The following is a 24,806-nucleotide window of genomic DNA, read 5'->3' as shown; positions in this document are numbered from 1 at the left end:
ACTTCCCTCCTTGACCATACTCTTGTAAAATAAACAGCAGAAAAATTTGGGGGGATTTAAAACGGAGGACAAGCAGTAGAAAGCAGCAGTAAAGGGCACCAATCAATTCAATTCTCTTCAGGGCCTAATACCATGCCCATGACTGATATCTGGATACTCTGATTGTTTTAAAAGAGGAAAAGAGCAATCTGATTTAATTTCAGAAAGGTAAGTTTGCAATATTTTGGCTTACTATAAAGCTGTATGTACTTTGAACAATATCACTGTCTTAACATAGTTGCTCATTATAAAAATTACTTTGTTCCCAGTGTTCGTGTAGTATCATAATCCATACCTGGATCGACTGTGATGATCATATGAACTGCTTCTGGATCGACTTCTACTATAGGTTCGACTGTGACACAATCAAAGAAATACATTTTAATCATTAAATTTGGACCAAGGACTGGATTAGAAAAAAATTCTAAGTGACTTTCTTGATATTCCTTGTCCACACTGCATGACATTTAACGTAATTATTCTTCAAAAATAAGCAGTTACAAAAGTCTGTTTCTATTCTTAAAAAGTATACATATTTCAGAGTAGATTGCTTCCAGGATGCACTTGCATAGCTACAACTCAACATCAAAAAAACTAATTTAACTTACTAGGATGTGTCTGATTTGTAACACATACTCAGGGTATTCTTATCTCAATCATAGAAACTTACCTATGATTAAGGTTAAGATTTTGTCATGGGAATTTTTCAAAGTCACGGACAGGTCATGGGCAATAAACAAAAATTCACAGAAGCCCGTGACCTGTCGGTGGATGGGGGACAGACAGTCCAAGCCCCACTGCAGGGGGTGGAGGGGAGGGGCTGAGAGCCGCTTCAGCCCTGAGACTCTAGAAGGGGGGCAAAGAGCTGAAAGCCACTCCAGCCATGCTACTCCAGACCCCTGGGGGCGAGGGGGATGGAGGGCCCTGAGAAATGCTCCAGCTGAAGCCGAAGAAGTCACTGACATCCATTAAAGTCACAGAATCCATGACTTCTGTGACCACCCTGACAAAATCGTATCCTTACCTATGACTCTTATAACTGTGGTAAGATCTACTTCGACTTCTTGACCGATCTCTACTGTACCATCCTCTGCTTCGGCTTCTTGTATAGCTTCTTGATCTATAATTGATAAACAACTTTGAAAAGCATATACAGTAACTCCTCATTTAACGTTGTCTCAGTTAACGTTGTTTCAATGTTACATCCCTGCTCAATTAGGGAACATGCTCGTTTAAAGTTGTGCAATGCTCCCTTATAACGTTGTTTGTCTGCCTGCTTGTAAGATTCTGTGGAAGAGCAGCGACTTTACAAGGGAGCATTGCACAAGTTCCGCTTCTCCGCCTCCTCCTCCCAGTGCTTCCCCAGCTGTTTGGTGGCTCTTAGGACTTTCTGGGAGGGAGAGGCAGGAGTGGGGAAGCCCCGTGTCTCCACTCCTCCCTCCCCCCCCCCCCCCCCCGAAAATCCTAAGCGCTGCCAAACAACTGTTTAGCGGCACTTAGGACTTGGGGGAGGGGGGGGGGAAGGAAATGTGGCGTGCTCCAGAGAGGAGGTGGAGCAGGGGAAGAAGTGGGCCTGGAGTGGAGCAGGAAGAGGCGGGTCTGGAGCATTCCCAGCAAAATCCGAACCTGTTCTCTGGGGAAGCTGCTCCTGCAGCTGCAAAGGTGCTTCCTAGCGTCCTTGCCTGCAGCGGGCTGTGCCTGTGTGGGGTAAGCCAGGGGCACCTTCCCAACCACAATACAGTACAGCATACAGTATAATTCCTTTTGTCTGCCCCCCCCCCCCCAAATTTCCTTGGAACCTAATCCCCCGCATTTACATTAAATCTTATGGGACAACTGGATTCGTTTAACATTGTTTCACTTAAAGTTGCATTTTTCAGGAACATAACTACAATGTTAAGTGAGGAGTTACTATACTGAAATATAATTAAAATGAACAGTGACGGAAACAGAATTAACACTTCAAGATAAACTTGAAAAATAAAGTGCTTTCTTGCAACTAGTTAGTGAAGAGATATATTGCTAGTTTCTAGTTAGCACATTACTGCTGGAAAATGAGAGATCCTGTCAACACAGAACTTGCACTTCTATTTCAAATTAATTTGCTTACTGTTTAAGTAAAACTGTAGATTACTAAAACAGAGATTACATAACAAATTACTAACCTATATGAGTAAGTGGAACTTCGTGATCGACTTCTTGAGTGACTGTAGGATAGAGATCTTGTTCTATGTCTGGATTTAGATTCAGATTTACTTCGTGACCTACTTAGACTCCTGGATTGGCTATTGTCATCTCTACTTGGAGGAGACTGTTCATCACTTGAACTCTCCTGGTTCCTTGGTCTCCGATTTAACCGTGCTGTCTTTCTAACTTCATCAAACAGAGATCCTGGCCTGACTTTATTTTTACTTTTTATTTCTATTCTTAAACCTTGTGGCTTAGAATCAGGTGCTGAAGTACTGTTTGTAACTTCTGCAGCACTACTAGTAGTAGCAGATTGTAGATTACCTACACCTTGTAAAGGTTTCCATTTATTATCTATCATACTGCTTTGTACATTTTCAGTTATTTCAGTTTTCAAAGTGTTTTCCACAGTAGCGACCATGGTGACGGAGCTACTGTCTTGTATTTCTATTTTTTTGACTTCTTTAACATTGATCAATTGCTTAATACGGTTTCCTTGTTTGGCTGTGTCTGGTCCAGGGTTCTCATTCTGTAAATCTTTGTTTGCATTAATATTTAAAGTCTGAGATTTAGCACTCAGGATGACAGGAGACAAAATGTCCACAACCACCTTCCCAGGAGAGTTACGATCTGGAGTACAAATCTCCATGTTATCATCTGTCTGCATAACATCCTCTGATCCATTTTGTTTACTTTCTTCAATATGTTTAATACCTTTCTTTGAAGTAGCCACATTTATTTCTGGATTTAAGGTACTGGCTGAACAGCTGGGCTCACTGTTGTCTTTATTAAAGTGACTATGCTCTGGTGATGTATTGCACGTAGTGTTCCTACTTGAGAGGTTCTCATCTTCACAAGACTTTTCACCATTTCCAGTTTTATCTTTGCACATTTTGTTGTTTTCATAAGCTTGTTGGTTTTTATCTTTACTGTCCCTAGTAAGTTGCTTTTGTTTTTTATCATCTCTGGTAACAGGCTTTTCATTCATGTCCTCATCTTCCTCCTCCCCAAACTCCAGTGGAGGCTGCCAGTGAAAAAGCTCTTTTTGTTTCTGAACCTTATGCTTCTTCTCTTTTTTCTCCTTTGATTTCTCTTTGGCTTTTTTGGAATGTGATTTTTTGAGGTTCTTTTTGGACCCATGTTTGTGTTTTTTTGACTTTCCTTTAATATTTGCCAAACTGGAGTGGGAATTCTCAGATGCAGAAGAGGAGGACTGTTGCTTGCTTGTTTTCCAAGTATGATCAGAAGAATCCAGAAAACCTTCTGAAGAATTTGATTTAGTTTTCACCCTGCTTTTGGTAAGACTGAGCTCTGTATCAGATCCTGATGTGGCCTCACCTTCCTCTTTACTGGATGAGGGCCTAGAATCTTCTCTACCGTTTCTAGTCTCTCCTCTTTCTGAATTTGATTCCGAGTCCCATTTACTGCCTGAGTAAGTCTTTCTTTTTGTCTTTGCACCACTTCTATGCTGTTCAGAAGTTTTCTCCCTCAAAGATTTCGTTTTTGAATGGTCACTGTCCCATTCAGACTTGGATTTCTCGTCACTTCTGTCAGCAGTCAAATTGTTTTTATTCTCTTTCTGGTTGTCTCCTTCTGGTTGAGAATGTCCTTCTTTCTCCTGGACTGGCTGTATTTTAACAGAATGCTCACTATCTGTAGAAAAGTCTAAAGATGATCTTCTCTCACTCTCTTTTCGTCCTTGAGAAGACTCATCACAGGTTTTACTCTTCCTGACAACTGTGCTACTTTCAGAGCTACTCTCTTGCCTTTTCTTCAATGATTGGAAATTTTGCTCACTGGATTCAGATTTCCTTTTGCTTCCATGTCTATCGTCATCACTAAGAGAGTAATAAGATGATGACCCGCTATAACCTGACTGATCACTGCGGTATCTATTTGGTGATTGAGATCTGCCAGTTGACCGAGATCTTGATCTTGAACTAGATGGACTCCTTGATCTTGTATAAGATCTAGAGTAGGATCTGCTTCGAGAAGACCTGCTCCTTGATCTTAGCCAACTATCTGAACTTCTCTCACTATGAGACCTTGAATAACCACTTCGATCACTATCTGAACTCTTCTGTCGCTTACGGGAGGAGGAGGAGGAAGTATTAACCTCTTTAATATTTGTTAAATTGTAGTTACTTTGGGTAGGCATTAAATGGGTTGTTTTAGCTTTCATTTCCTGAATTCGCTCATAGGATGGTTTCCAGGGCTTTTGTCCAGGTTTCCACCTGGAAGGTGGAGGACTGTCACTTAACGATATAACCGGAATATTTTCAGCTACAACAGGTTGTACTACAACAACTTTATCACTCTGTGGTATTGCTGTTCTTACAGGTTCAGTCTTATTTGGCTTATTTTCATTCAATTCTGCTTTAGTAGTTCGTGGTGAATTTGAAACTGTCCTGTGATGCCTGGAGTTAGTGCTAGATCTTGATCTGCTTCGAGAATGAGACAATTTAGAGGCTGTTCTTGATCTAGAACTCCTTCTGGAATAAGATCTTGATCTAGATCTAGATCTGGATCTACACCTGGACCTGTAATATGATCGAGAATCTCTGCTTGATAGAGTTGATGAACTCTGGTCATCTTTGTCAGATTTAGACCAGTCTCTTCTGGATGAGTGTCTAGAAGATAATGAGGAAGAAGGAGACTTCCTCTCACGATCCCGAGATGACTTTGTCCTCCTGATAGAAGAACGAGAGGATTCTACCTCTGATGAGGGTGAGGTTCTCTTTTTTTTAGTTTGTTTATGTTTCTTGAAATGCTTTTGCTTTTTGGCTTTCTTTTTGTGTTTTGTCTTCTTTTTCTCTTTTCGGTGCTTTTTGTGGTGGCTGGTATACCTCAGAGTACTGAGATCAGAATAGCCATTATGTGACCAAGATCTTGATCGCTGGGACAAACTTCTTTCATCCCATCTGCTTGAACATGGGTCACTCAACCTTAAAAAAAAAAAAAAAAAAAGTACACATTAAAGGAAATTCCTTAAAATTAGTTTGCTTATTTTCTACATCCAATATAGAATATCAATACAATTGGTTCTCCAGAGAGCTGAATGAAACTAGATACAGGAAAATGCTATATTTGGTAATATATAAGGCCTTCTGTCACAAGGGTACATATATATCTTAAAAAAAGCCTATTATACTATAACAAAAAATTCCCTTTCAGATGTGAAATGGCTTTAATTATGAAGTTATTAGACAGATACTTCTCATTTTGGAGATAATAGCTATCAATATCAGTTAAAATATTAGTTTTATAGCATGCAGATAAGCTAAATGATGTGATTGGCTTATATACTGCACAATCTCACCATCCAAAAAAAAAAAAAAAAAAAAACAAACACAACAACTGGTAGCTTACCAGTACAGTAACTGTTGTTCTTTGAAATGTATTGTATCCATATACACTGCAGGTGTTTGTGCACCCCGAGTCAGACTTTTGTGAGGAGTACCACCAGATGGAGCATGTGCGCTGCTTTCCTCGTGCTCTGAGGTGAGGGCATAAAGCAGGTATGGCTACTGCCTCCCTCTCTATTCCTTTGCATTGTTGTATATAAATGTCCAAAGTAGCAGAGAAAGTGGGAGGGTCCTGGAATGTATACATGCACAACACATCTCAAAGAACAACTTTTTTCTCTTTTGTGTGATTGTGCACATATACATTCCACTACTGGTGATGCATAAGCAGTTCCCTTACAGGTGGAGGGACTTCAGATCATCTGAACAGAGATTGTAACACTGACTTGCCAATGTTGGCATTGTCATGAGACGCTTGAGAGATGGTGTAATGAGCGCAAAAAGTACGTACAGACAATCACATTACTGCCTTGCAGCCATCAGCAAATGCAACATCGGTCATAAATGTTGATGAAGTGGACATGGAGTGAAGTTACTCTTGGTGGAGGAGAGACTTCAGCAAGATTGCAGTAGAGCTTAATGCAGTCAAAAATCCAATGAGCGATTCACTGACTGACCCTTAACTTGCTCAGCATAAGCTACGAAAAGCTTGGGAGAACTCTAGTGAAGTCCAAGTAGAACACCAAAACTCTATGAACATCCAATGTATGAAGTGTTTTCTCAGCTTTAGAGGAAAGGTTTCAGGAAAAACACCGTCAAATTAATAGATTGACTCAGATGGAAAGCTGACACTACCTTAGGGTGTGATCTAAAGGAAACTGTCTTAATGGAAGTCCATGAAAGGAGGATCAACAAGAAAATTGTGATGTTCTGCCACCAGAAAGGCCACTTTCATACACAGTAACGGTAATGAGGTTGTAGCCAGAGCCTCAAAAAAAGGGGGGGGGGGGAAGTCTATTGAATTTGGAGAGGACTAGACTGAGATCTCATATAGGTACAGGATCAGACATAGGAGAGTAAACATTGAGTAGATCTTTCAAAAATCAGGAAACGAGAGGGTGAGAGAAAATGGAAAACCCATCTACTGGTGGATGTAGCGCAGAAACAGAAGCAGGTGAACTCTCACAGAACTAACTGAAAGTCTGACCATTTTGGGGCAACAGATACTCCAGTACATATGTAGCCTCTGTGTGAAGGGGCGATAAATGTTAAGATTGTGCCCAAATCAAAAACCTCTTCCACTTTCCTGCATATGTGGCTCTAGTGGGTTCCTTTTTGCTGTTCAAAGATGGTCTGAACCTCTCGAGAGCACAATTTCTCATGAGAATTCAACCAGAGATCATCCATGTCATGAGATCGAGAGATTGGAGGTTTGGATGTAGAGACTTACCTTGGTTCTGAGACAACAGATCCTCAACCAGAGGCAAAGTTAACGGAGGTCGAACAGAGAGCTGATGAAGGACTGTGAACCAATACTATCTTGGACGTGCCGGTGCATCAAGATTGAAGTTACTTTTCAGTTTTCTGAATACTCTTGGAATGAGAGGCATTGAAGGGAATGCATATAGAAGACAATTGGACCATGGAAGAAACAGAATCTGTGATGGAATCTGGGTTGCAGCCCATCCTGGAGCAAAATCTCATGCACTTGTTGTTCAGGTTGGTTCCAAACAAATGTGTTACTGGTGAAAAATCTGGAGGAGAACGTCCTTCCTGATTGACCACTTGTGTTGGTCTATGAAAACCCTGCTGAAGGAATCTGCAAGTGTGTTTCTTAATCCTGGATGGTGAAAGTCCTCCAGGGAAACATGATGAATGCATAAATTCCATAGGATTGCTTCCTGGCACAGTTGGGATGATCTTGCATCTCCCTGCTTCTTCAGATAAAATATGGCAGTGGTGCTGTATGTAAGAACTTGTACCGTCAGGAAAGCAGAGGATGAAGCCTAAGCCCGCGTGGAGTGGGCGGTAAGGTGCGTAGATGGGGCACCAGCCAAGTCATAGCACGCATGGATGCAAGATGTGATCCAGGACGAGATGCGCTGGGAGGAGACTGGAAGGCCCTTCATCCAGTCTGCCACAGCAACAGATTTCCTGAAGGGTTTCGTTCGCTCAATGTAGAAGGCCAGGGCCCTGCGAATGTCTAGGGAGTGCAGCTGTTGCTCCCGTAGAGAGGTGTGCGGCCTCAGGTAGAAGACAAGGAGGAATATGTCCTGGTTGACATGGAAAGCAGAAGCCACCTTCTGAGGAAGGCTGGGTGGGGTCGCAGCTGTACCTTGTCCTTGTGGAACACCGTATACGGTGGTTCCAATGTGAGTGCCCTGAGCTCAGACATGTGCCTTGCCAAGGTGATAGCTACGAGGAAGGCTGTCTTCCAGGAAAGGTATAGGGGCAAGCAGGTGGCCATCGGCTCGAACGGGGCACCCATGAGTCTGGATAGGACCAGGTTAAGATCCCACATAGGGACTGGTTGTCGAATTCGTGGGAACAGGAGCTCCAACCCCTTGAAAAATCTGCTGACCGTGGAATTGGAGAAGACCGAGTACCCATTTTCACCTGGGTGGAAAGCCGAAATAGCTGCCAGGTGCACCCTGATGGAAGATATTGCCAAGTCCTGCTGCTTTAAGGACAGGAGGTAGTCCAAGATGATAGGTACTGACGCCAATAGGGGGATCGTATGATTCCGGGCACACCAGCAGGAAAACCGCTTCCACTTGGCTAAGTATGTGGACCTGGTAGAGACTCCTGCTTCCCAAAAGGATCTGCTGGACCAAGTGAGAACAGCACAGCTCAGACTGATTTAGCCATGCAGTATCCATGCTGTGAGGTGGAGAGATTGCAGGTTGGGATGACAGAGTCGACCGTGATCTTGAGTGATCAGGTCTGGCCACAGCAGGAGTGGAATCGGGGTGTCCACCGACAGCTCTAGGAGAGTGGTATACCAGGGCTGTCTGGGCAATGCTGGGGCGACCAGAATCAGACGGGCTCTGTCCCTGAGCAGCTTGATTAGGACCCTGTGGACTAGCGGGAATGGAGGCAAGGCATAGCACAGGTGATCCTTCCACTGAATTAGGAAGGCGTCCGACAGGGAACCCGGAGAGCGCCCTTGGAGAGAGCAGAACACCTGGCATTTCCGATTCTTGCGAGAGGCGAATAGGTCTATCAGGGGAAAGCCCCACTTCAGGAAGACAGAGTGGATGACGTCTGGGCAAACCGACCACTCGTGAGCCTGGAATGATCTGCTGAGGTGGACCGCTAAGGTGTTCTGGACCCATGGGAGAAACGACGCCACCAGATGGATCGAGTGGGCTATGCAGAATTCCCACAGACGAGTGGCCTCCTGACAGAGGGGAGATGACCAGGCTTCCCCTTGCTTATTGATGTAAAACATGGCCATAGTGTTGTCTGTGAGGACTGCAACACAACGGCCTTGAATGTGCTCTTGGAATGCTAGACACGCCAGGCGCACTGCTCTGAGTTCCCGTATGCTGATGTGCAGGGATAACTCTCCTGCCAACCATAGCCCCTGCGTACGGAGGTTCCCGAGGTGGGCTCCCCATCCCAGGGATGACACATCCGTGACTAGGGACACGGAGGGCTGCGAGGCATGAAATGACACCCCTTCGCACACTGATTTGGGGTCCAGCCACGAGCCTAGAGAGGTTAATACCCCTGGCGGGATGGTAACCACTGTGCTCAAGCTGTCCTGACCGGGGCGGTATACTGTTGATAGCCAGGCTTGGAGTGGATGTAGTCACAGCCTGGCGTGCCTGGTCACAAATGTGCAAGAGGCCATGTGTCCCAGGAGGCATAGGCATGTTTTCATGGTTGAGGTCGCGAAGCTTTGCAGGCTGTGGATGATGTTCACCAGGGATTGGAAGCGTGGTTCCGGCAGAATTGCCCGGGCCAGGCCTGAGTCTAATACTGCTCCTATGAATTCTATCCTCTAGGTTGGTACCAGAGTGGATTTCGCGACATTGAGCCGGAGGCCCAGCCGATTGAACATGTTCATGGTGAGCTGAACATGAGACTGCACCTGATCCCTGGAGTGACCCCGAACAAGCCAGTCGTCGAGATATGGGAACACTTGGACCCGTTGTCGACGAAGGGAGGCCGCCATCACAGCCATGCATTTGGTAAACACCTTGGGGGCCGTGGATAGGCCGCAAGGAAGGACAGTGAATTGAAAGTGCTGTTGATTGACCATAAAGCGAAGGAAGCGTTTGTGCGCTGGGTAGATCGCAATGTGGAAGTACACGTCCTTCATGTCGAGGGCGGCGTACCAGTCTCCAGGATCTAGGGAAGGAATAATGGTCCCTAGTGAGACCATGCGGAACTTCAACTTTACCATAAATTTGTTGAGTCCACGTAAATCCAAGATGGGCCAAAGCCCACCCTTGGCCTTGGGGATTAGGAACTAGCAGGAATAAAAGCCCTTGCCCCTTGACTCTCCCGGAACCTCCTCTATTGCTCCCAAAGCCAGGAGTGATTGGACCTCCTATAGAAGGAGGTGCTCGTGAGAAGGGTCCCTGAAGAGTGACAGGGAAGGGGGGGGGGGAGAAAGCAAATCGGAGGGAGTATCCTCTTTCCACCGTGCGTAGGACCCAACAGTCTGATGTTATGTAGGACCACGCATGGAGGAAATGGGAGAGATGATTTTGGAAAGGCGGGGAGGGATCCTGAAGACTGGTGCTCCGTCCTCGGGCGCACCTTCAAAAGTTCTGCTTAGGCCCTGCCAATGGCTTGGGAGGGCCCTGGGCTTGGCTGGCTTGGTATCCAGTTTGTTTCCTTTTACCACCTCGGCCGCGTCTTCTAAAGAAGTCCTATCTCGGCCGAGGAGGAGGGTACGACTTCCGAGACTGTGGTCTGAAGGGCCTTCTCTGCATTCCCAGAGAGCACATGATAATTCTCGAGTCCTTCAGACTCTGCAGCCTTGAGCCTGTCTTCTCGGAGAATAGGCCCTGGCCATCAAAGGATAGGTTCTGGAGGGTCTGCTGTAACTCTGGTGGTAAGCCAGAGACCTGCAGCCATGAGATGCGGCACATGGCTACGCCCGAGGCCAGGGTCCTAGCTGCCGAGTCTGCCGCATCCAGAGAGGCTTGTAGGGAGGTTCTGGCCACCTTTTTGCCCTCCTCTACTATAGCCCCAAATTCCTCTCTGGACTCCTGTCCATTGTCTTGCCAGATTGTCTTGGCATTGGCCTGTATGGTTCGTATGACGGGGAGGGCAACTCCGGACGGTGCCTCTGCGGACAGAATGTCCACCACAGGGTCCTCTACCTCCACCACCTCCTCTACCTGGAGGTTCATATTGCACGCCACTCTGTGGAGTAGTTCCTGGTGAGCACGGAGGTCCATAGGAGGACGGCCCGAAACCGTAGTCCCTGCCACTGCCTCATTGGGCAAGGACGAGGAAGATACCCCCAGGACTAAGGGATCCTGCGCAAGGTCCTCTTGTGGAGGATCTTATTGCTCACGATCTATCAGGCTAGGAGCGTGGTCCTGCATTGGCGCTGGAGCAGTCGCCTCCAAGCCTCCCGGGGGTGGGGGGTGGGAAGGGAGACACAGTGACCTCCGGTACTCGGGGCTCCAAAGGGGCGGAATGGGAAGCTCCCGAAGGAGCCCCCTGGGCCTGATGGTATGCCCAGGGGGTCCAAAAGGACCACAGTGGGGGTTCGTGGCCCGGGTCCTGGCCTTCTTCTAGCCACTGGCCTGTACCACCCTCTCCCTGGTCCTGGGCGTGGTAGCCACCTTTTGAGTGTGACGACGTAGAGGCGGAGCGAGATGGCCAAGGCGGTGCTGTACGCACCAGTGCCGAGTACCCTGGTGCTGTACCGTGCCATGGTGCCGGGGACCAGTGCCGTGAGGCAGAATGGTACCGAGACGTCGATCGGTGCCTGCAGTCGTATCGGTACCGGGAGCCTGATATGGATCTCAATGGCGACCTCCGGTAAGATTGGCGTCAGGATCGGCTCCGGGTCTAGTGCTGCTCTGACCAGTACCGGGAGTCCGATCAGTACCGGCCGTAGCGCAACTCGGATCTCCGTGAGCCGGAGCGGCATCGCAAGTACGACCGGCGCCGAGAACGAGAACGGTGCCGGGACTTCGAGCAACGCCGTGATGGATGCTGGGAAAAAGCTCGGGACCGGGACCAGTGTCGTCCTTCTTCACTTGGCGACAGTGGTCAGATGAGGGACGGCTTTCCCTTCAACAGCACCGTCCGTGCCGGAGATGCTGCCGGTTGCAGAGGAGTCGGCTCTGTGAGCACGATCAAGTCCCGTGCCGTTGAAAAGGTCTCCGGTGTGGAGGATAGTCTCAGCTTGACCACAGTGTGCCCCTGGGAGCTTACGTGCACTGGACTCGGCGGCCCTTGCAGTGCTGGAGTCGACGGTGCAGGAGCCGATATTTGCCCTACGCGCTCTGGCAATGGACATGGCTCCAACTGCGGTGCGGGAAATGTCAGCGTCTGTCGCACTGACAAATCAGAAGTGGCCGGCACCTGCTTGGGCTGCTTCTTCTTCTGGCTCGGAGATAGAGACCTGTGCCATGGTGGTGGAGGTGCCGGGGAGATCTGGCACCGCGAGTCTTTGTTAAAGTCTGAACGTGGTGCCGGACCAGGCGGTGTTGAAGGGGCACTCCGCACTGAGGACGACCGTGCCGAGTCTCGGCACGCGGAGGAAGGGACCGGGCTAAGTGCCGCCTCCATAAGGAGCTGCTTCAGTCTAAAGTCCCACTCCTTCCTGGTCCTCGGCTTGAAGACTTTGCAAATGCGGCACTTGTCTGCTTGGTGGGATTCCCCCAGACACCTTAGGCAAGAGTCATGGGGGTCTCCCGTTGGCATCGGCCTCTGGCAAGCTAAGCAGGGTTTGAAGCCTGGAGACCCAGGCCTGGGCCTGGGTATCGGGATAGGGGAGAAGACCCCCTTACCCCTCACTGATTAAACTAACTCTAACTATACTAAGTAATTCACAACTATTAACAACTATAACCAACTATTAACAACTAATCAGAAACTATTAACAGGTACTAAAGCGAATGCTAGGGAGGGTGGAGATCAGCTAAGTTGTGGTCCACAGTTCCAATGATCGTCACAGGCGGTAAGAAGAAACTGAGGGGGTGCTGGGTCGGCCGGGGAATATATCCGGTGCCATAAAGGCACCGCTCCAGGGGGCGCCTCAGATGACCCACTGAGGGTTGCTAGAGTAAAAATCTTCCGACGATTGTACATGCGGCGTGCGCACACCTAATTGGAATCGATATGAGCAAGCACTCGAAGAAGAACCATCAGATACATAAATGCAGAAAACTGGACTATACATATACTCTGATGATATAACAAAATTCATACCACAGTTACCAAGTCATTAGAATTTCTTGATAGAGCTGCTTCTGTTGAAACATTTATAACTGTATAAGGACTGTTTACAAGATTGATACATTTCATTTTCACTGTGCTTCCAAGAGAGACTGTGGCATAGTAACAATACGGAAAGGTTATGGAACAAGTCTTTTCTATTTTTATTATTCTGAATGTGAAGACAAGTAACATATATAACCCGTTTAAAATTTGTAGTAAAGATCTTACTTATCTCCTTTACTCCACTTCTCCCCACTGGGTGGTCTGTACGTTCTTAACCTCTGCATCTCCTCTTTCCAATGAGGAGGGGTTTCACTGCTCTCATCATCATCAGATTCAGAACAGGATCGTGATCGAGGTGGTGTGTGGTATCGCTGGAAGAGTACAAAAGCAGGCTTAAACAAAAGAGCAAAAAGGAAACGAAGTACCCAATAGGAGAGAACTGAGGCAAAAGTATCATTCAGCTGGTCTCAATAACACAAGCAAAGTCAGGAGTCTCATCCATAAATTCATAGATTTTAAGGCCACAAGAGACCATAGTGATCATTTAGGCCTCGTCTACACTACTGCGGTAAGTCAACCTACATTGTGCTACTCTAGTTACATGAATAAAGTAGCTGGAGTCAACGTAGCCTAGGTCAACTTACTGCAGTGTCTACATCGTGCTGCATCGACGGGAGATGCTCGACCCTTAACCTACCTTAATCTTCTTGTTCCGGTGGAGTACCGGAATTGACCGGAGAGCACTCTGCGGTCAATTTAGTGGGTCTAGACCCCCGCTGCATCATCGCAGCAGCGTAGACATGGCCTTAGTCTCACCTCCTCAATAATAAAGGACAAACAACCTCACCCAGTAATCTCTGCATCAAGCCCATAGAGAACAATTACTTACCCTACAGTAAGTGTAGTTCAAGGTATGTTGCGCACCAAAAGTAGAACCCATGTGGACATGTGTCTCACGTGCATGAGATCTGTTCGCAGCATTGGTCAGCAGTATTCACTTTAGGGCCCCCATCTGACGGCATAATGGATTAAGCGAATCCAACTGTCTCAGTTCCTTTGCCAAAACAGAACCCCAGAGCAGTAGGATTCCATAAGAGCAGAGAAGGAGGGAAGGTTGCAGAATCCATGCATCTCGAAGAACCACTGTTACTGCAGGATAACAAACCTTTCTTCTTTGAGTCTACATGTATTTCACTAACAAAGCACTTGTCTGTTTGCTTGGAGGAGAGTGGTAAAAGTCCTATTTAAATTTGACTGCAGTACATCGCTTCCAAAATGAGCATCCAATCTGGAAGCCTCTATTAAGGAATAGTGTCTTGTAAATATGCGGACCAAGCTCCATGTAGCTATTCTACAAATTACAGATGTAGGGCCATTTGTCAGATAGCCTGAGCTCTAGTGCAATGTGCTCCTATATGGCTAGCTAGATTGAATCTGACTAACTCATAACATGTCCTTATACAACTGGAGAACTCCTTAGATAACATGAATGTATATAGATTGCTCCTTAACTCTATCAGCAAAGGCCACAAATAGTCTGGGCGGTGCTCCTGAACGATTTTATCTTGTCAATGTAAAGAGACAGTGCCCTTTCTGTGTGAAGTTTAGCTTCTCCCACCGTTAAGTCAGACTTGGGAAAGAAAACTGGGAGGTGAATGGAGTGGTTTATTTGGAACTCTGAGACAATCTTGAGCAGAGGTCTAAGAGTAACCCCGTCCTTATGAAATACTGTATGAGGACCTGAATCTTCCCTACCCTGCAAAATGATGAAATGGTTACTAAAAAGGCATCTCCAGTGAGAGGTGGCATAGGGAACAGATTGCTATGGGTTCAAAGGGAGAACCCATCAGCTCTGCTAATACTAAGGTCCCTTGATAGAGGGAACTCCAGAGCTGGGGAAAAAAGTGCATTGCCCCAGATAGGAGAATGCTGCTGATAAATGGACCCTTATGGACCTGAGAAAAGCCCAGATTGTTTTAGGGCTAATAAACAGTCCAACCACTGCTGAAATTGTTCATGACAATGGAAGAAGCTGGTGCTGAGATGTCCAGATACAAAACTAAATGGAAGAGGTTTTCGAAGTCTCTCTGGTTGAAGATTTCCTGCTTTGGAGCAGAATATTCCAAACCTCAACTGAACAGCTTCTTTTGGTGTGTGTCATGCAGCCAGGATCCAGGCTGTCAGATGTAATGAAGCTGGGTCTAAGACGCTATTGCTCTGCAAGACTATATCAGGCAGGGTCAGCAGGGTGGGGATGGGGGATGCTGTGTTAAAGGATTCCTCAGATCTGAATACAAGAACTGCCTTGCCCATGCTGGGGCTATCATAATCTGAGTTTTGCCTCAGTTTCCTTAGAACTCTCAGTATCATGGGGATCAGGGGAAAGGCATACATCAGTCTCAGTGTACAGGGGATGAGGAATGCATCTATCAGGGAGCCTGGGCTTGAACCCTTTCGGGAGCAAAATGGCTGACACTTCTTGTTCCTGGTCTCGAGCAAAATAGATCTCTATAGATCTAGGAATCCATACTTGTGAACAATGTTCTGCAGGATGAAGTCTGACATAATACCCCAGTTGTCTGAGGATGCCTGCTGAATTGATCTGCCAAGGTGTTCTGAAGGTTGAGAAGGTGGAGAGCCATCGGTTTGATCGGAGTCAGAATGCACCAACTACAGAGCCAAATGGTCTCCTTACAGAGCACAGACACAATCTTGTCTGGTGAAATAATGCATAGCTATGGTGTTGTCTGTCAGCACTAGTGTTGTGGATCTCCAGAGTAGAGAATGGAATATTCTGCACGTGAAATGGACAGCTTTGAGCTTTAAGATATTTAAATGGAAGCAAGCTTCCAGAGAGGACAATAGGTCCTGATTTTTAAGGTGACCTAGATGAACTGCCCATCTCTGAGTGATGGAGTTTGCCATCAGCATCGTGGTAGACAGAAGTGTAGATAAGATACTCTGTGGCACACCTGAAGAGAGTCTTTTTCCACCAGCTTAACGAAGAGAGGACTTCTTGAGGGACTGTAATCATTATGTTCATTCAGTGTCTCTTGGGTAGATACAATGTGCATAGAACATATGTGAAGTCTGGCAATCGCTTCACATGGGTACATGAGACTGCATGTCCCAGAAGCCTGAGGCATGTTTCCACTGATATTCTGGGTGATCCTGAAGTTGGTTGATGACACCTACTATTGCTTGGAATCTTTTTTGTGGAAGGTACACTCTTCACTGATCTGGAGTCTACCAGTCCTCCTATTAACTCTATGCTCTGAGTTCAAGTCATTGTAGATTTTTGTCTGTTGACCTTGAGGCCCAGTGAAGCAAACAGGTGTGAATTACTTGAACTGAAAAGATGACCAGTTGGAGTGATCTGCCTCAAATTAGCCTGTCATTGAGGTAAAGGTAGAGTTGGATTCCTTGTCTTCTTTGGTGAGCTCCTATAACTGCCAAACACTCAGAGAACACCCATAGTGTGGAAAGACCAAAGGGCAGGACCCTGTATTGGTAATAAAATGTTCCACAGGAAATATCTCAGATTTCTCATAGGGCTTGCTGGCTATATGTAAATAGGTTCTTGCAGGACACTGGTGCAAACCAGTCTTGAAGACCTAATGAAGGAATTATGGAGAATAGAATCACCATCCTGAACTTGAAATGGTGGATATAGATGTTGAGATATCAAAGGTCCAGGAAGGGGTCACCAACCTCCTTTTGATACCCACTCACGACTAAGGGGCAAACATCCTGCTTTTCCCATCAATCTAATAGGTAAGCCTGTTTTTAGTATGAGGCGTAGAAAAATTTGATGATTTAACAAATACAGTTTAATTTTGCTGCAACATTTCGACACACCAAGCAAGAAAGCTATGGTCCTTCAACCTCAGTTACAATAAAATCACTTGCAAACCATATGAGTAATTTAAAACTCTGGGAAGTGGGAGTGGGTAGGGGAAGGGGTGAGAGAAATATATACATACTATTGTTCCTCTTCCTTTAATTTTTCTTCCAGATTTAGAGACTGACGGCTTCTGGTCAGTCAAAACTGGTGCAACATCAAGAAGTTTCCTAAAAGAAGAAGAAAAAATGGGTTTATTGTAACACAATAAAAATATGAATTTGTTCCTCATACATCAAGCTAATAATGTAAAAAATAGGTTTCAGAGTAACAGCCGTGTTAGTCTGTATCCGCAAAAAGAAGAACAGGAGTACTTGTGGCACCTTAGAGACTAACAAATTTATTAGAGCATAAGCTTTCGTGGACTACAGCCCACTTCTTCGGATGCATATAGAATGGAACATATAATGAGGAGATATATATACACACATACAGAGAGCATAAACAGGTGGGAGTTGTCTTACCAACTCTGAGAGGCCAATTAATTAAGAGAAAAAAAAAAAAAAAAAAAAAAAAAAAAACTTTTGAAGTGATAATCAAGCTAGCTGAGTACAGACAGTGTGATAAGAAGTGTGAGAGTACTTACAAGGGGAGATAGAGTCAACGTTTGTAATGGCTCAGCCTATCTCCCCTTGTAAGTACTCTCACACTTATCACACTGTCTGTACTCGGCTAGCTTGATTATCACTTCAAAAGTTTTTTTTTTTTTTTTTTTTTTTTCCTCTTAATTAATTGGCCTCTCAGAGTTGGTAAGACAACTCCCACCTGTTTATGCTCTCTGTATGTGTGTATATATATCTCCTCATTATATGTTCCATTCTATATGCATCCGAAGAAGTGGGCTGTAGTCCACGAAAGCTTATGCTCTAATAAATTTGTTAGTCTCTAATGTAAAAAATATTTACCAAGAGGTCCAATAAAACAAATCGAAACACTGAAAGTCAGTGTACTGAGAATGCGATATTATTATGAGAAAAAGAAAAGTGAAGAGATAGCTTCCCTATGAAAGGTGGATCACTACCATAGTAATTTTCACCCAGCTAACAAGATTAGACTATCTACAGTAAATAATGATGACTTATTAATGAACTTGCAAAATGATCCGTTAGAACAGTGCACCCTTTTTCTAGGACACAGTCATTTTTATCACCTGTCTGCTAATCATATGTGCACTGAGTAATAGCTGGATCCCCGCATCCACAAATATATTACTTTAAGGGCTTGTCTACACAGACATTTAGTTCACAGCAAACTGGGATGTAAATCTAACCCACGCTATGCCTGCCACACACTAGGGTCCACGTGAACCCTGACAATGCACACTAGAGAATTGTAAGTGCACATCAGGACGGTCCACACTGACCCTTACCGTGCAGGAAGCTAGCATGGGATAGAATTACATCACAGCTCGCCACAAACTAAATATCCATGTACACAAGCCCTAAGGGGCATCACTAGATTACCACCTATGGATAATTGACCCGTTCTAATGATTTTTCGCAATGAAAGGCAATTCAACATTCCTGTAAATACACTTTAGTATGCTCAGTAGAAATGAGTAGTTGTCAAAGCTTGAAGAAATGATTTATCATTTCAAGCAGTGATTTATCTGATACTGTCAACTTTATTTCATTCATGAACATTGTTTGAATGTAAACAGGCTCTGTAGATGATTGACCAGTACTGCATATTAAGCCATTCAGCCCATTACACAGAGTATGCTATAGGAAAGAGCATTCAAACTTTGTATAATATTTCTATTATATTTAATTTGAAACTATTTTACAAACTCATGATTGTTTGGTCTCTCTAGAAAGATAGCTTTTTTGGAAAATAGGGAGAAGAATATTAACATCAGGGTCTTGACCAAATTCCAACTGATCACATGACTGAAATCAAATTGCTCTTACAGTTTAAATTGGAAAGGTAATACTTCATTTTCCCTCTTAAACTACTCTTATATTGCTATGCACTGCTAAACAACTACTGCATTTTATCCCAGGGTTTCATACAGAAGCAATGGATGAAGTGATCTATTTGTATTGTTTATATTTCAATTTAGGTTCGTAACACATTTAGGATCCTTAATGTAAAGTTATTACTAGGGCTGTCAAGCAATTAAAAAAAGTAATCTAGATTGATCACGTGATTAATTGTGCTGTTAAACAATAATAGAATACTATTTATTTAAATATTTTGGATGTTTTCTACATTTTCAAATATATTTATTTCAATCACAACACAGAATATGAGGTGTACAGTGCTCACTTTATATTTTTATTACAAATATTTACACTGTAACAAAAAGAAATTGTATTTTTCAATTCACCTAGAACAGGGGTTGGCAACCTACGGCACGCAAGCCGATTGAGTGGCACACTGCTGCCTGCCCGGTGAGAGGAGGAGGAGGGGGAGAAGGGGCAGGAAAGCGCCACACTGGGGAAGAAGTGGGGGAGAAGGGAAGCTTGGCTGCCACAGAACCAAGCTTCTGCCTCCTGCCCCCGCAGGGGAGAACGGTGGGGATGGGGTCCCGGCCCCCAGCCCCACTCAGCCTTCCCGCCCACCGCTCTCCCTTGTGGGGGCAGGAGGCAGAAGCTTGATCCTGCAGCAGCCAAGCTTGCCCCCTCTCCTGCTTCTTCCCCCAGCGTGGTGCTTTCCTGCCCTTCCTCCTCCCCCTCCCTGCCGCCGATCAGCTGATTGCCCTTGCGAGGGGAAGGGGCAGGGACAGGGGGACGATTGGCAGCGTGCTCCCTGCTCCGTAGAGGAGGCAGAGAAGAGGTAGGGACGGGGGGCCTTGGGGAAAGGGGTGGGACAGGGCATATCCCTTCCAGCCCCCTGCCATGAGCCGCTCAGGACAGGGGGCTGGGAGCACCCAAGCCCTCTGCCCTGAACCTCCGCCCCCACACCCAGCCTTCTGCCCTCCACCTCCACACACACCCCAGCCCTCTGCCCTGACCCCTGAACTCCCCCCCCCACACCCAGCCATCTGCCCTGACCCTGCACCCCCCCCACAGCCCCACTGCCCTCTGCCCTGAACCCCCCCACACCTCCCAGCCCTCTGCCCTGACCCCTGAACCCCCCCCCCAGGTCTGGGGTCCCAGCTGCCGGCCCCTTGCCAGCCGGCGTCCCGGCTGCCGGCCCCGCTCAGCCCGCTGCCGGCCTAGGTGAACAGAACCCCAGTCTGGAAGTGGGCTGAGCAGGCTGGCGGCGTAAGATCAGCATTTTAATTTAATTTTAAATGAAGCTTCTTAAATATTTCGAAAACCTTTTTACTTTATATACAACAATAGTTTAGTTATATATTATAGACTTATAGAGAGAGACCTTCTAAAAACGTTAAAATGTATTACCGGCACGCGAAACCTTAAATTAAAGTGAATAAATGAAGACTTGGCACACCGCTTCTGAAAGGTTGCCTACCCCTGACCTAGTACAAGCTCTGTAGTGCAATCTCCATCATGAAAGTTGAACTTACAAATGTAGAATTATGTACAAAAAAATAACTGCATTCAAAAATAAAACAGTATAAAACTTTAGAGCCTACAAGTCCACTCAGTCCCACTTCAGCCAATCGCTCAGACAAACAAGTTTGGTTACAATTTGCGGGAGATAATGCTGCCTGCTTCTTGTTTACGTCACCTGAAAGTGAAAACAGGCGTTCGCATGGCACTGTTGCAGCTGGTGTCGCAAGACATTTACGTGCCAGATGCGCTAAAGATTCATATGTCCCTTCATGCTTCAACCACCATTTCAGAGGACATGCGTCCATGCTGATGATGGGTTCTGCTCGATAACAATCCAAAGCAGTGCGGATCGACGCATGTTCATTTTCCTCATCTGAGACACATGCCACCAGCAGAAGGTTGATTTTCTTTTTTGGTGCTTCAGGTTCTGTAGTTTCCACATCTGAGCATTGCTCTTTTAGGACTACTGAAAGCATGCTCCACACCTCGTCCCTCTCAGATTTTGGATGGCATGTCAGATTCTTAAACCTTGGGCTGTGCGATGTAGCTATGTTTAGAAATCTCACATTGGTACCTTCTTTGCGTTTTGTCAAATCTGCTGTGAAAGTGTTCTTAAAACGAATATGTGCTGGGTCATTATCTGAGACTGCTATAATACGAAATATAAGGCAGAATGCGGGTAAAACAGAATAGGAGAGACACAATTCTCCCCCAAGGAGTTCAGTCACAAATTTAATTAGCGTATTATTTTTTTTAACAAGCATCATCAGCATGGAAGCATGTCCTCTGGAATGGTGGCTGAAGCATGAAGGGGCATACGAATGTTTACCACATCTGGCATGTAAATACCTTGCAACACCGGCTACAAAAGTGCCATGCGAACACCTGTTCTCACTTTCAGATGACATTGTGAATAAGAAACAGGCAGCAGTACCTCCTGTAAATGTAAACAAACTTGTTTGTCTTAGCGATTGGCTGAACAAGAAGTAGGACTGAGTCCACTTGTAGGCTCTAAAGTTTTACATAACTACACTCAAAAACAAAACAATGTAACAACAACAACAACAAAAAAATCTACATTTGTAAGTTGCACTTTCACGATAAAGAGATTGCACTACAATACTTGTATGAGGTGAATTGAAAAATACTATTTTTTAAATCATTTTTACAGTGCAAGTATTTGTAATCAAAAATAATAATAAAGTGAGCACTGTACAATTTGTATTCTGTGTTGTAATAGAAATCAGTATATTTGAAAATGTAGAAAAACATCCAAAAATATGTAATAAACAATAGAATACCAATTGAAATGTAACAGTGCAATTAATCGCGATTAATTTTTTTAATCACAATTAATTTTTTTGAGTTAATCGTGTGAGTTAACTGCGATTAATCGACAGCCCTAGTTATTACATAAGATTCGATCTGATGAGATTAGAGACACAGGCTGAAGTGGAAATTACAGTCGAGAATGTTACAAGCAGCTAAGTTACCTAATGTTAAGAACCTTACTTTCACCACTGGGTGGCCCTCCAAGAGTCAGAACAGAAAATCCTTTATTAATGGAAAGAACATCCCCACTAAGTTAATACTATAGTGTAACAAAAAAGGTTAAATCTGCTGCTTACGGCTCAGATTCTACTTTGACAACAGGCACATCTCTTCTCAGCAAAAATCTATTTTCAGGCACTGGTGGAATTTCTTCAGGGCGAACCACAGGTTTGTCCCTTTTTGTGCTCAAGTCAACTGATTTTCTCTCATTTACATCACTCTTGTCAGAATGGCTGCTGGGGAGGGGGGAAAAAAAAAACAATTTACAAAGCAAAACTATTATCTAAACCTAGGCTGAAAGAGGCACAGATTATCAAAACTGATTTCAAAAAAATAACCTTAAGTGACATATACAACCTTATCACATTGTTAACTCATTTAATTTTATGCCAACATCTACAAGTCAAGCTATCAAACAACTAGAGAAACAAGGCTCCTTTCACATTTAACAGACAAAAGTTATATTTCCTTCTTGGATCATCAGTTACCTGTTGACACTTAAGACAAGACTATTATAGAAACATTATTCTCCAAAAGAGCAGAGTATAAACTAAAAACAATCATCATCAGCTCCCTTATTTCCCGATTAGCCATAACTGAAAAGAAACTAAGTTATCTTAGTATTCTAAAATATAGGAAATAATAATTGAAAATAAATATCACATTTTAATATGCGTATCCTTAACAGTACAGGAAATTTTCCTCTATTTTAAAAACTATCCCAAATAATTAAATCTTGTCTCCATGCATTAGTTTCTCCTTCCCAATGTATGTAAACATATTATGTCCCAAATGACTTTTCAGTGTGCAGAGATGCAGTTTATTACTTGTTATTAATAGATTCTCTATAATTATTTAGTAAAGAGTCTTTAATTAAATCTACAGTAAACTTGACTTTAATTTTAAAGGATGAACAAAATCAAACTTCCAGAATTAAATACACCTTAATAATGTTTTCCATAAAGCACCCATATAATTAACATGGTAATTTCAGACATGATTTCTTTGGGATTCTTAACAGATTAGTCACCCTCTTTGGTTTGATATCCGTTTGCACCTTGGCTCCTCTTTCTTTTTCTCTTCCCTTCTTCGCTTTCTTGATTGTTTAATTTTAGTTCTTCTCTTGCGCTTTCTTCTTCTACTTTTCTCATTTTCAGCTTCACTTTCCGATGAAGATTCTGAAGAGGTTGATGAGCTAGAGGAGGAATCTGAAGCTTCTGAGTGAGTAGATGCTTTCCTCTTTTTCTCTAAAACTGAAGACAAGACTATTATAGAAACATGATTCTCCAAAAGAGCAGAGTATAAACTAAAAACAATCATCATCAGCTCCCTTATTTCCCGATTAGCCATAATTGAAAAGAAACAGGACACTTAAATGTGTAATTACATTAAGTGTTCAGACCATACATATTAAATGAATGGTTAAATATCAATGAAATGATTAACATGAAGTATGATTTTTTTTTAAATCAGAGTAAGGATGGGTGTGGTAAAATTCTTCAGTTTCTACCAAGTGAACTATACAGCTCTCCAATTTACATCTCTCTGCCCTAAAAAACAGAGTGTACCACTTTATAACCAACATTTCAATTATACATAATACAGGAGGATTTTTTAATATTTAAATAAACAAATTATGGTACATGAACAAGATGAAAAGATTGCCATATGAACAAATAAGTGTTTTATAAAGAAATTTTAATAAGTAAATGTGTGGCTATTTGGTCATATGAACAGAACTATTACACAAATTAAACCATGTTTTTGTAGTTACTTTAAAATAGGGCTGTCAATTGCAGTTAACTCACGCGATTAACTCAAAAATTAATTGTGATTAATAACACTTATAACAATAGAATACCAACTGAAATGTATTAAATATTTTTGGATATTTTTCTACATTTTCAATATTGATTTCAATTACAACACAGAATACAAAGTGCACAGTGCTTACTTTATATTATTTTTATTACAACTATAGGCACTGTAAAAATGATAAACAAAAGAAATAGTATTTTTCAATTCACCTCATACAAGTACCGAAATGCAATCCCTTTATCATGAAAGTGTGCAGCATGCTTTCAGAGGTCTTAAAAGAGCAACACTCTGATGTGGAAACTACAGAACCCAAACCACCACCAAAAATCAACCTTCTGCTGTTGGCATCTGACTCAGATGATGAAAATGAGCATGCATCAGTCCACACTGCTTTGGACCATTATCAAGCAGACGCAATCATCAGCATGGACGCATGTCCTCTGGAATGATGGTTGAAGCATGAAGGGACATATGACTCTTTAGCACATCTAGCATGTAAATATCTTGCAACACCAGCTACAACAGTGCCATGTGAACGCCTATCCTGACTTTCAGGTGACATTGTAAACATGAAGCAGGCAGCATTATCTCCCACAAATTTTAATCAGCCTTGTTTGTCTGAGTGATTGGCTGACCAAGAAGTAGGACTGAGTGGACTTGTAGGCTCTAAAGTTTCACACTGCATTCAAAAATAAAACTTTTTTTTTAACATAATTCTACATTTGTAAGTTCAACTTTCATGATAAAGAGATTGCACTACAGTACTTGTATGAGGTGAATTGAAAATTTTTTGTTTTGTTTTTTACAGCATAAATATTTGTAATCAAAAATAAATATAAAGTGAGCACTGTACACTTTGTATTCTGCGTTGTAATTGAAATATATTTGAAAATGTAGCAAACATCCAAAATTATTTAAAATAAATGGTATTCTATTGTTGTTTAATTGCACGATTAATTGTGATTAATTTTTTAATCACTTGACAGCCTTACTTTAAAATAAATTTTAGTTTGCAATATTGTGACTTCATGTCATTGGTTCTTCCTAGGACAAAGAGAAAGATGAACAAGGATTGTGCACAGTCATCTGATTTTTTTTTTTTTTTTTTTGACTAAAATATCT

General features: G+C 43.7%; 1 protein-coding gene across 7 annotated transcripts in view; it reads right to left on the bottom strand.

Annotated features, from left to right (window-relative positions):
• NKTR (natural killer cell triggering receptor) overlaps positions 1-24,806 on the bottom strand; it is a 72,888-nt gene that overhangs the window by 6,387 nt on the left and 41,695 nt on the right. For 3 of the 7 annotated variants that reach the window (XM_054016652.1, XM_054016656.1, XM_054016657.1), the window contains 7 exons: positions 22,897-23,119; positions 21,944-22,102; positions 16,934-17,021; positions 13,176-13,321; positions 2,205-5,171; positions 1,064-1,159; positions 335-394 (listed from right to left, as the gene is read on the bottom strand). In XM_054016652.1, coding sequence (XP_053872627.1) covers positions 335-394; positions 1,064-1,159; positions 2,205-5,171; positions 13,176-13,321; positions 16,934-17,021; positions 21,944-22,102; positions 22,897-23,119 — 3,739 coding nt within the window. Of the gene's footprint in view, positions 1-334; positions 395-1,063; positions 1,160-2,204; positions 5,172-13,175; positions 14,094-16,933; positions 17,022-21,943; positions 22,103-22,896; positions 23,120-24,806 lie in introns of those variants that run through there. The other 4 variants (XM_054016653.1, XM_054016654.1, XM_054016655.1 and 1 more) reach the window with 4 other exon arrangements.

The sequence above is a fragment of the Malaclemys terrapin genome, chromosome 2 (genome assembly GCF_027887155.1).
Source record: "Malaclemys terrapin pileata isolate rMalTer1 chromosome 2, rMalTer1.hap1, whole genome shotgun sequence".
Classification (NCBI taxonomy): Eukaryota; Metazoa; Chordata; order Testudines; family Emydidae; genus Malaclemys; species Malaclemys terrapin.
The sequence above is the reverse complement of the archived record's forward strand: the minus strand, read 5'-3'. Positions and strand labels throughout refer to the sequence as shown.